Genomic DNA, 13,308 nt, shown 5'->3' with positions numbered 1-13,308 from the left:
TTATGTTGCCTCAGAAAGGGACTGTTACCTTCAACGTCATCCTTTATACAGTAGTAGCATTTCTGCCTCTCCATACCGTCCATGTAAATTGCAAGAATCTCCTGCCCCAGGTTGCACGTACATCATGGCCTGTTCGTGACAATCTTTCTTACCAAGGTCTCCCTAATTAATTTGGCTTAATTGATAATTTGGCCCTCAAACAATATCACTTTTTTCCACTTAGCTATATATATATATAGATTGTGTCAAAATAGTTTCTAAATTATTAATTTCATCTCCTTCTATCCATAACCAATAGGTTCGTGGTGTTTCTTACTAGACATGCATTTTTTTTCAAATAAATTGAGACAAAATTAATAACTTGAATACAATTTTTTTATTAAAAAACCTTTTTAGTTACCTAAGTGGAAAAAAGATACAATTTGAATGCCAACTTACTAGTTAAGCTGACTAACTTTAAAAGCATGAATTTCTTTCTTTAGAATGGTGATAATGATAATTTTGTTCTATGGAAATCACTTCTACAATTGAACCCACCATGGTTTTAGAAGATTTCACATTTTCACCGTCTACTCATCAACCTCTTGAATTATTTTTATATTATTTTTTGTTGCCAATAAAATTTACCAACTGCAATCTTAATTTGAAGCGAAGGCAGACAGTTTTACAGGGAAGAACTTTTCATTGCAAAGTATAGAACACAAGCGAAGACGATGACGACAATGATGATAGAGAGGCAATCATAGTCTGATGAGGTTGGCGGAAATATATCAGATTATAATAACCTTGTAACCAGTTAAGAAATATTCTCAACTGCTACCAATGACCACATTTTCTTTAACTACAACTTTACAGTTGAAAACATAAAATTCTTACACTTCTGTCCCATGTTAAATTGCAGATGCACCAGGTTCATGGCTTCAATCACGTTTTTTTTTTATATATAAAAGCTTGTGCCAGACAAATGAAATAGCCAAAACCAAACCGCCAGGGCTGTCAATTGCGTGGCAACATTCCTTACACCATTATCATATTCAGGCTAAAACTAAGATGCAATTCTTTGAGCTCTTGCAGATGTTTTACAACTTCTATTGAGCTTTTGCAAAGGTTCGGCTAGATACACCGTGCAATAATTTAATGAATCCAAGAAAACTTAGCTTCCCATCAGTATGCCGAATCCAGTCATGGAGGACAGCATGGACAGGCACGGATGGGCTCAGTCCGAGTTCCTGAAAAGTCATCATCAAAATTCTAGGGGATTAGTTCAGGTTTTTGTTGCTCCACAGCTTACAGCATCCCAGCACAGCAAAACGAAGAAAAAAGATCAACATAGAAACTCGAATTTGCAGTAAAGATATCCTTTTAAAGTAATTATAAAAGCTAGTATCTTCATCCAATGTATGGGAAATAAGTAAGAAAGTTGTCAATAGCTGTATTTGATACAGTTTTTTTATTATAAATGATATACTAAGTTTAAGGATTGAAAATTAATTAGCAAAACCTTTTATCAAATTTATAGAAATCTAAATAAAAAGAAGCTACGATAAAACATCAATCGTAGGTGAAAACATTTTCCCCAAATAAAAGAGGTTTAAATGCCCAGTAAAGTGATATAAATACTCCTTAAATCGCTATTCTATTAGAAATAACACAATAAATCCAGAATTCCAGTGAAGGACCGGAACATAAATATCATAAATACGACTTTTAGAAGTTTTCCATGCCTGTCAACATACCCTCATTATCTTTTATAGCATAATTTTAAAACTGGTAATATTAGAAACTAAATAATCAACTAAATTGGAAACATATGAAACACATTCCCAGGGCTAAGCAAGAGCAGACCAACATACCGAAGCTAACTCATCAATGACAATGGCTCTATTTCCATCCTTCTCAAAAAGCTCATAAGCACAACGAGCATGTTGTTCCCATCGATCAAGTGCCTCCAGCTGATGAACACTTAATGCAGCTGCACAGAATTCATCAAAGTCCATCCTTCTGTATTGAAGTGCGCTTAGCTACAACATAAGGAAAAAAGCATACAAAAATAGAGATTCAGAAAACCTGAACATATTTATTGCCACAACAATTAACAGAGGAAGAACCTACGGATGCTAGAAATTCAGGGATGCGACACTCCTTCATAGCATCTGTTGCATTTCTCATCAGGGCCTGACCAGGGCACACAAGCGTTTGATGATTAATCACAAGAGAACTGACAAAAAATTCCAGGACAATGGGAAAAAAACTGACCACTTTAATATTTTCCAAGCTTATAGTTCCATTTTTGTTTGGTTCCAATAGTGCAAACTGCTCCTTCAAGTAAAATAGCTCATCCACAGTCAAAGTTTTAGACAGTACCTGGAAAAATACCAACGAAAACAGAATTAAGCAAATTGAAAAATTCGGGGGCTATAAATCACATGCACAAAAAGGAAACTGAATTATGAAACCGATTAGGTTTAGGCTCAACAAGTGGAGGCTTCAAGAACAATATTAAAAAAAAAAAAACTCACTTCGCAACTGGCACAAGCATTAACTGTTTTAGGGACTGCTAAAAGAATTTACAAGTCACACACTTGTTGTGACCTCAGATAAGTATTTAGCTCCAATACAGAACCCACTAGGGGGTTCATATCAATCCTCAAATTGGTAGTGGCATAAACCAACCCATGTTAACCACATAAAACAAGTGTCTAAAATTGGCCCCAGATTCACTTGAGTTGTTCTGACCAAAAATTTAACACAGTGCCTAAGATGCACTTTCTGCACACTGAAACACAAGTGTTTCCTACCAGTCTACAAACACGCCAAGAATAAGATATACAGAATAGTGCTGAGACATATCACCATATACACACCCTTAATGCAGCTTTCCGAAGAGATGAAGAGCGCAGGTAAGCCTTCATGAGTTTGAATATAAGTATATCCAAGGGTACTTTCACATCGTTATAATTTTTTATCCAGGGATGACCTGAAGTAAACAATTGTGAGTAAAATTTCAACAACATAAGAATGATGAACTTGTGAGGTAGATGAGGCACTCACTCAAGGCTTGGGCTGCAGTCAGTCTTTTCCTTGGGTCCTTGTTCAGTAAGCGTTTCACAAAATCCCTTGCCTCAGAAGATAGAGCTGGCCAGGGTGCTTCATCAAAACTTGGATCAGCTTTTAGAACAGCCCGAAAAATCCCAGACTCTGTTCGGGCCCAAAATGGCCGACTACCACACAACAAAATATATGCAATCACACCTATACTCCAGACGTCTGCTTCTGTACTGTAAGACCTATGTAGAACTTCTGGTGCTACATAGTATGCACTACCAACGATGTCATTAAGCCTTTCATCTGCAAATGGAAAAAAAACAAGAAACATATTAACAAATCAATCAAATGAATAAAACACATAAATCAACTAATAGAAAATTGAGTACAAACCTGGTTTCACAAAATCTGACAAGCCAAAATCTATGGCCTTCAATTGTGAATTTTCATCCTTTGATGTAAACAAGAAATTCTGATGCAGAAAATAGCTATACTTAGAACAAGCACATGGCCAAATCTTTTATAATCCAACTACTAAAACCTTCTGCAGCAAAGAAGAGAAAAATAGAATATAACAGAATGGAGCACAACCAAGAGAACAAGCAGCAGCCTTATGCTAGCCATAGGTGCTTGTTCACAAATGTTATTGCTTAACAGGATATTTAACCCCAGTTATCCCCATGGAAAGCCCTTAACCGCACCTCAGAAATATTAGATTGGACCCCAAAACTGTGAAATATAACTCAAAAACCAATTTCAGAAAACCTGGAAATATATTTCACCTCAGGTTTAAGATCGCGGTGCACAACACCCTGCAGATGGCAAAAGGAAACTACATTAAGTATCTGAATCATCACATCTTTTGCATCATCCTCAGTGTATTTTCCACCCCTGCATGAATAGAATCAGACTTCATAAGTAATCAAATCCAAACTTTCATCCGTCCTCAATCTCCTACAATGTGTCAGTCGGTATAAAAGAACTCCACAGCACCTATTATTAGAAGAAATACCTTGAAAGAATTCTGTCCAAGAGTTCGCCTCCTTCACATAATCTGAGCGATGTAATTGTAACTTATTAGATGCAATAAACCACATGTGACAGTCATAAAAGAAGAAATAAACACAATTGTTAAATCCAATCATATTTTTCATCATATACTTACTCCATTACTATATATACATTATCGTGGTCCTCGTAGGCATCATAGAATTGTACTAGATTGTTATGTCCAGACAGAGCTCTCAATATCTTTACCTCCCTTCTAACATCCTCAATGGCGATCGCTGTAGTCATCTATCAACAAACAACAAGATCAACCATGAGAAAAAAAAACAAAAGGCGATCATCATGACATTTCAGTTTAAGGGCACAAAATGGCAACTACCCAGAAATAAAATTGCCCTGCTTTCATAAGGCACGATTTGAGACCAATACTAAACACGTTTGAGGAAATAATTAAGTATCAACAATTATAGGATAGGAATCGCTGCATTCGGAATTGAACTCTATTACACTCTGTTAAAATTTTGAGTAAATTCAAAATTTATTTATTTTCATTCCCGAGTGTATTAGTAATACAATTCACGACGGCTTCGACACCTTTAAACAAAAAGAGCAAAGTTCAAAAAGATAACAATAATGATAATAACAAAACAAAAATTAAAAAGAAACCTTCGCTTTAGGTATCACTTTAACGGCAACTTGCTGCCCTTTAAGCTCTCCTTTCTTAAACTTCGCCGCACAAGTGTAACCGAAATGGCCTCTCCCTACCTCTTCTCCAAGCTCATACTTGCTCCCAAAATGCTTCGAAAAGCCGAAGCTCTTATCCAGTCCAGCAACGGTGGCTCCCGCCGCACCATCACCGTCCGCCTCACTTCCTTCCGGTATGGCGGACTCATTCGGCTTCACAGACCCGTGCCGTCGAGCAAGAACTGCCCTAATATGCTTGGCCGGAGAAGGCGGAGGGAACGGCTCCCTGAAAAACCGTTTCGGAGTGGAATTGGCCGAAGATCTCGCCGGAGACTTCTTGGAGAACAAGTAGTGAGCTGGACTAGGACTATAAAACGGAAAAAAGGGCGACTTCTTACCTTCATTGTTGGAATTCGAACTTTCCTTTTCTTCTGTTCCTTTAGCTTGATCTAAGTTGTGGTTGTGGTTACCATTTACTACATCAGGCAAAGGCGAAGCTGGAACCGAGTTAGACTTATGGTGGATATCTTTATTCGGGGGATGGATAGGAGTATTCCTTGAATCAGGAGGAAAAGAAGGGTTTGGGGATGGTTTGGAAGTGCAAAGACCCATAGCAGAGCAAGCCTATCTCTCTGTCTCTTTCCCCCAAACAGTGTAGGATTTTAAATCTCTCCCACAACCATTTGAATCTGCAAAAAGCCAAACTGAAAATTTAAAAAAAAAGAAAAAAAAATCTTCTTTAGTCTTTAGAAAACTGAAGCCTTTATTTTTGTCTTTGGTGTTTGAAAGTATTTATTGGAGAGGTAAAGGGATCTAGAGAAGATGATAAAAAGGAAACGACGATTAGTTCCCTTTGTTTTTTCGTAAATGAGTTAATTAATAAATATTTGAAGTAGTTAAAATGTTAATTGAAAAAGATGGGTTAGCTAGCTTTTGTGTGGGGTGGTCCAAGGAGAGATTTTCCACGTGGCACAATCATAGGGCGGTTGTTAATTAATTTGGTTCGGTTCAGTTATGACATGCAGTAATTGATATATTTCGTGGGAGTTGTTTTTCCTTTGGTATTCATTATTTTAAGGCGGGTAGAATTGACATTTTCCAAATTGTATTTGATTTGGACCCCAAAAGTCAAAACCACGCCGTTTAACTACTTTTTTTTGTTTCTTTTATGAATAAGAGAAGATCCCTTTCTCCTACTCCTACTCCTGTTGTTTGTCAGAGTAATAATTTTGATTGAATTAAAAAACACAATGTCATAAAAACAAGAAAGATGCATGGTTTTTGTATACATTCTCAAATTTTGTCTTTTTATCAAAATCATTTGACTGAAGATATAATTGTTAATGTTAAATTTTGGATACATGTATCTTCATTTCTTTTTCCTTAATAATTTTATCAAACAGCTGTTGAAGTTGTGAATAAAAAAAAAACAGACAAATAGTGGTGCGAAAGGAATAAAATGTATATTAAGAGATATCTATATGTTGTTGGTGTTAAGCTAGTTATATTATTAACCCATGTGCCTCACTAAATAGGGTCAAACGTACCTCTAAATTAACAGAAAAAAGAAGTTGGCGTTGACTTGGTGCAGGCTATGGCAAAAGCAAATCCCAACAGTGCAGGCGGCTATGTCATGCAATTTAAGGCGCTGTCCGGTTTAGAGCCAATTTCACTTTTCTTTTCTTTATTATAAATGGAAATAGTTGTAAATTACAAATTTATAATTAATTGTTTTCATTATTTTTACTATTTTAGAACTGAAAATATTTTTTTAAAACTTTAAATGAATTGTTTGTAAATCAAAATTCATATAAGTGTAAGGGGTAAATTATAATGATAGTTACCCAATTATTTTTTAAAAAAATTTAATCGCTTGACTCTGAAAAGTTACAAAATAGTGACTTAATTATTCGATTTTTTCTTCTTTACACATTACCTAATTTTATCCTATTTTTACATGAAATTATAATTTAATATACAATGTGTAAAAGTTGAGGGTTTATTTTTTTAAAATTAAGACTAAATTTGTAGAATATATAAATGCTGAGGGTTAAAGTTGATATTGTACCAATTTTAAAATTTATCACATCAACTTTCCTTAGTGACAAAAAAAAACAAATAGTTAAAAAAATCATTTTATAACTTTTCATAATTAGATAAATATAAAAAAAATTATTAATAGTTGAGTGACTGGCATTATAATCTATCCAAACATACAATATCCTTTCAATAGTTTTTAAATATTGAACATAATACTTGGTTTAACTCTATATATTTTTATTTTATTTCTTATATTTCTATTGTAAGAAAATAACATGTTTTTGTTATCGGAAACAAAACTTTATTTTTATTTATTTACTTCATTTTATATGAGTGTAACATCACCATTTCTAGTCTTAATTTTTTGATATAATATTTAAAATTACCTATAGTCTCTTCCCAACTTTTAAATAAGAGTATAATACGCTTCAATGCATTTAAACTCACGTCTTCTTGCACTGACAACAATATCAATACCAACTGAGTTAAAATTTAAATTGCTTTATTTTTATTTATTAAATGAGTTTTCAATTTTCATAAAAAATATATTTAAAAAAATAAAATTAAGATAACCAAACGGATCCAATTACCTAATTTTCTAGTTAATCGTCTGTCGAAAATTCTCATTGTTTTATTAATTATATAGTAAAATATTGCACATTCAAATGTGGGTTTGAAAATGGGCAACCTTCACTTGTTTTTTCATTAAAAAAGTTTCTTATTAAAATTGATCTACTCAAGGGTCCCCAATCAATGAGACCCCTATTTTTAAAATTGATTTTCCTTTGCTTCTAAACTATTTGAATCTTCAAATAATACTAAATTCAACATTTTGTTGCCCACTTTCAATGCCATGATCATAATAATTTCATTATTTAGCTTCCCACTAAATTTTGTTCCTCCATTATTTTCTTCCCTATATCTCCATGGATCACACTAATAATATATATAATTTTAGAGATTTTACAATATATAAATATATTTCAACCTGTATTAGAATAAATTTGGACAATACATATATCTATAAATAAATTTAGAGAGAATTCATATTTAATTTTTATTTTTATTTTTTTACAAATTAAAAGAGAGCATGTCATTGTCAAGATTTGAACTTTGGAATTTAAGGTGTCAACATAAAACTTTAACCACTTGCTCCTTTAGATTATTAACTCATAAATATTATTTACAAGTAAAAGTATTATGGAGGCCCTTGTAGTAAAGGTTGGATTGCATTTTGCTCACCCTACTAAAAAATTGGGTAAACTAGTAATTGTACATTAAATTAAAAAACAAATTGTCCTTTTGTGAAAAAAAATTCACTCATTTTTATTGTTAAAAATTTGTCCTTGTATTTTAACATGAGGTACATGTGGCGTGTCATGTATCACCATCTGATTATTCTATCAGCCTTGTCAATTTTTAACAAAGCACATGGACTAATTTGCTCATTTTTTTAGTAGAAGAGATAAAATGTAAATTGACTTCTAATATAGAGACTTCATAATACTTTTATAATTAATTACATATAACAAAACTCAATTAATCCAATTATGATATAACATTATACAGATAATATTTGCATATGTGATGATAAAATTATTCAAAATGCTAAACTTTAGTATTGAATTCTGATAGTTGTCTCTTGACAAATAAAAAATAATATATACGCAAAGAAGACAAAATATAGGTAATTAACTTTGGATGATGATGCTTTTTTTCTTCATGCAAAATTGGCGCCAAAATAAAGGTGGGTATAGATTTTAGCTAATCCTTTAAAACGGTTTCCCACCTTCCTCTCTCTTTCTTTTTCATCTAACAAAATTAAATAATATATGATAGCAAGAAAAAGGAAAAGTAAAACATTTGTTTGATTTGGGTCATGTTGGTGTCACTTTTTTGGGTGTCAGACTTATATTGTATCTAAATCATGTCTTTTGTTGATGAATTTGATATAGAAAATTTGACCACATTAAGAAGGATGGTGGAGGGAGGGGCATCATTGAATCCAATGATGAGTATATTTTAGTGTGTTCAGGTCAAAAGGAGTGATGAGTAGATTTGAGGTCAAATTTTATGTAGGAAAAAATAAAGCTTAAGGAAGATGAACAATTGAGTCAATGAGTAGAAGGAAAGTAAAGTGGGTGATAATTACAGCTGCAGTGCTTTTTAGGTGTTACAAGTCCCACAAATGATGCGCATGCCTATGTCAGGGAGATCCTCTCATTTTTAGTGGATATCTCCACTTACTTTGCCTTCATTAAACTACTATTTTTATAATATATCCCGTCTCTTTTTTAGCCAACCATTTTTTTTTCACAACATTGTTAGGGATGCATACTTCAACTTCATTAACCGCTGTCTCATTTGCCTCTTTAATTGCTTCGAAATTTTCAAACCGTATTATACGATCAACATTTCTTTTAAAAAAATTATATTAATTTCAAGTTTAAACGTAATTGTTATATTATTATGTTGTATTTTACGTCAAAAATAGTTGTAGGAATTATCGTAAAGCAGTAAGAAAGAAAATAAGAACACGCAGATTTTATGTGAAAAATTCTTATCGAAAAAAATTACGAGCAGAGAAGAAGAAATTTATTAATGTTAAAAATTAAGAATACAAGAGGTTTTCGGCTATGCATAATTTTTGTAATCAACGTCTAATAGAAGAAGTATAGTTCCTATACAGATTTAACTTGGGTGGCAAGGTCCGTACCGTAGAGGCTTGAGGCCGTAGCCCACCACAAATTCCCAATTTTACCTCTATTTTAGTTCTTTAACAAGTGAATTGCACCTCGAACTTTTTAGGTAGGATCAAACGGGATCCGGGTCATACAACTTTAACAATCTCTACCTTGACACGAATTATCGACGAACAAGTTCTCCACCTCTTCCACGAAATCCCTTAAAGGGTATTCTTCAACAATGAACACAGACCAAGTCCAAGTAGTGCTCAAACTTGGCTATAAGAAGTGACTTAGTCAGCATATCTGCAGGATTATCATGAATGCTAACTTTGCTCACAATAATATTACCATGAGCAATAATATCATGCACAAAATGATACGAAACATCAATATGTTTTGTCCTCTCATGAAACACTATACTAATCTGAAAGTTTTTACTGAGTTCACCAAAGATTCCTTTTAATCAAATAGCTTCTTTACAAGCCTCAGTAATCGCCATTTACTCAGCTTCAATAGTAGACAAAGCAACTATAGTCTGCAAAGCGGCTTTCCAACTATGGCCTAACCCCCAATAGTAAAAACGTACCCTGTGAGAGACATTCTTTTGTCAATGTCTCTAGCAAAATCAGAATCAACGTACCTAATGACTCTATCTCTAGTTCTTCTAAACTGTAAGCAGACATCAATAGTACATTGTAAGTATCTGAAAATCCATTGAACTGCTTTCCAGTATTCCTTACCAGGATTCATCATGTATCTACTAACTGCATAAGATAAATCTGGACGTAAGCAAACCATAACACACATGAGAGATCCCACTACACTAGAATACAAAACCTGTGACATGTAGTCAATCTCATCATCTGATTGCGAAGACAAAGCCGATGAAAGTCTGATGTAGGTTGCTAATGGAGTACTAACAGGCTTAGCACTCTGCATATTGAACCTGCAAGAACTTTCTCAATGTACCCTTTCTGACTTAGGTACAACTTACATGTTTTTCTATCTTTGAAAATCTTCATCCTGAGCATCTTCTTTGATACTCCCAAATCTTTCATCTCAAATTCTTTTTTAAGCTGGCCTTTGAGCTTTTTTATATCTTCTTTATATTTGGTTACTATCAACATGTTATCAACATAAAATAGTAGATATACAGATGAACTATCACTACTATTCTTAAAATAAACATAATTGTTAAAAATGCTTCTTTTGAAATCGTGAGATAAATGAATCAAACCTCTTGCACCACTACTTAGGTGACTGTTTCAAGCCATAAAGGGAATTTTTTAGCAAGCAAACATAGTCCTCTTTTCTTGAGACTATGAAACCCTCTAGTTATTGTATGTAAATGTCTTCCTCAAGTTCTCCATGCAAGAATGTTGTTTTTACATCTAACTGTTCAAACTCTAAATTATGCATAACCACAATACCAAGCAAGGCTCGAATCGAACTATGCTTAACAATAGGAGAAAACACATCTGTGAAGTCTACACCTGGAATATGTTGTAACATTTTGCTATCAGTCTTGCTTTATACTTGTACTCTTCAACTCTTGGAGTCTATTCTTTCTTCTTGAACACTCATTTACAAAAAACAACATTTTTACCTTTAGGAGGCTTCACTAGTTTTTATGTACTATTCTTATGAAGTGACTCCATATCTTCTTACATAACAATCATCCATTTGCTCGAATCTTCACAACTAACTGCCTCGAAATAAATAGATGGCTCTTGATTTTTATCTATATCTTCAGCTTCATTTAAAGCATAAGCAACTAAATCAGCCTCAACGAACCTCTACGGAGGTTAAATTTCTCTTCTAGGTCTGTTCATAGCAACATAATATTGTGGTGCTGGTTATGGTAAAGAAACAACTCTACTCTAAGTTTCTGTACTAACCTGAGGAGTAGACTTTGTTGTAGATCTTTAATCAATTTAAAGCTCTAATTACTCCACATGTGTGTTTGATCTCTATTGGTCTTTATCGAAAGAGTATTTAAGAGGTAAGTTATGCAGCGTAGCAGTCTCATAAAAAATAACATCTCTGCTAATTACAACTTTCCTAGTTTTAGGACACCATAACTTATATCCTTTAACACAAGCCTTATATCCAAGAAAAACACACTTAATAATCTAGGCTCTAATTTACCATTATCAACATTAGCATTAACAGGACACCTAAAATCCTTCAAATTAGAATAATCAATCGGAGTACCAAACTATACCTCTTGTAGAGTCTTTTTCTCAATAGCAATAGATGAAGACCGGTTAATCAGTAAACATGTTGAGGAGGTCGTTTCAGCCTAAAATGACTTCAGTAAATAAGCATTCGACAACATGCATCGAACCTTTTCCATTATTATTCTATTCATCCGTTCTGCAACGTCATTTGGCTATGGAGTACGGTGAACTGTCAAGTGTCTCACTATCCTTTCTGATTTGCACAATTCATTTAACTCATCAGAACAAAATTCTAAGCCATTATCTATGTGGAGGTGTTCTATTTTTTTTTGTCTACTTCTCAATCATAGTCTTCCAATCCTTAAACGTGAGCAACACATCACTTTTCTGCTTCAAGAAGAATGCCCAAACTTTTTTGGAAAAATCATCAATGACTGTCAAAATATAATTAGCGCCACCCCTAGAAGGCACTTTAGATGGTCTCTAGAGATCAAAAGGAATATAATTTAGCATTCCCTTCGTGTTATAGATTCCTCTGGTGAATCAAAGTCTATTTTGCTTCCCAAAATGCAATACTCACAAAACTTCAGTTTGCTAATGCCTTGTCCATCAAGAAGTTCTCTTTTACTTAATTCTACCATGTCGTTGTCACTCATGTGCCCTATATGCATATGCCAAACTCTAGTAACATCATCATCTAATAAGGAAAAGGAAGCAACGGCTGCATCACCTGTAACTGTTGAACCCTGCAAAACATATAACTTGATAATCTTTCTTTGCCCTTTCATCATGACGAGAGAACCATTGTTAATCTTTAGAACTCCACTTTCAATTATGTACTTGTACCCTTTTTAATCAATAGTACTCAACAAAATTAAATTTCTCTTCAATTCTGGTACATTTCGTACGTCATCAAATGTTTTGATGACTCTATCGAACATCTTAATTTTGATTGTGCCAATACATGTAATTTTACATGAAGTATATTCCCCATAAAAAAAACACATTTAGACACTATTTCATATGTTGTAAATCAATCCTGGTTGAGACACATGAAAAGTGCAACCAAAATAGAGGATCTACTCCTCCTTACTTTAAAGTTGCCAACAGAAGCAACTAGGAGTTCACCATCACTATAGCCTTCTACTATATCAACTTCACCAGATTTTTTCTATTGTTTTCCTTTTTGATTCGTAGTCTTCTTTTTTTATCTTATTCTGCAACTTATAGCACTTAACCTTAATGTGTATTTTCTTTTTGCAAAAATTACAAGTTTTACTTTTGTTTGAAGATTTCAATCTACCATTAGCTTTACTGCCAGGATTTTATTCATGTGTCCTTCCACAATTATCACTAATATTTCATTATTCTCTCCTACAAACGAGACATTTTCTTTGAGAGTTAAATCCAACCACAGGATGTTTCATCTTGTCATACTTTATCAACTATGAGAGATTTCTGACTATACAAAATTGTATCTCTAAAGGTCAAAAAAAGGAGGGCAATGAACAAAACAGAAATAACCCTAAATCTTTTTTATCATAGTTAACCTCCATAATCTCTAATTACGAGACAATTTCTTTAAAGACAGTTAAGTCTTCCACCAAAGACGAACCTTCTGCCAAACGATGAGAATAAAGATGTTATTTCAGATGCAATTTACT

General features: G+C 33.5%; 1 protein-coding gene across 1 annotated transcript; it reads right to left on the bottom strand.

The window, feature by feature from the left end:
• Positions 1-756: 756 nt before the first annotated feature.
• LOC107897804 (CDPK-related kinase 5) lies at positions 757-5,601 on the bottom strand. The gene is made up of 11 exons (XM_016823378.2): positions 4,720-5,601; positions 4,211-4,341; positions 4,058-4,099; positions 3,828-3,936; positions 3,439-3,517; positions 3,052-3,348; positions 2,865-2,977; positions 2,257-2,364; positions 2,113-2,175; positions 1,854-2,021; positions 757-1,229 (listed from the first exon to the last, which is right to left on the bottom strand). The coding sequence occupies exons 1-11, from the start codon at positions 5,347-5,349 to the stop codon at positions 1,089-1,091; spliced, it is 1,881 nt and encodes a 626-aa protein (XP_016678867.1). The 5' UTR covers positions 5,350-5,601; the 3' UTR covers positions 757-1,088.
• Positions 5,602-13,308: the final 7,707 nt, after the last annotated feature.

Source organism: Gossypium hirsutum, chromosome A11 (assembly GCF_007990345.1).
Source record: "Gossypium hirsutum isolate 1008001.06 chromosome A11, Gossypium_hirsutum_v2.1, whole genome shotgun sequence".
Lineage (NCBI taxonomy): Eukaryota > Viridiplantae > Streptophyta > Magnoliopsida > Malvales > Malvaceae > Gossypium > Gossypium hirsutum.
Note: the sequence above shows the minus strand (reverse complement) of the source record. Positions and strands in the feature narration are given on the sequence as shown.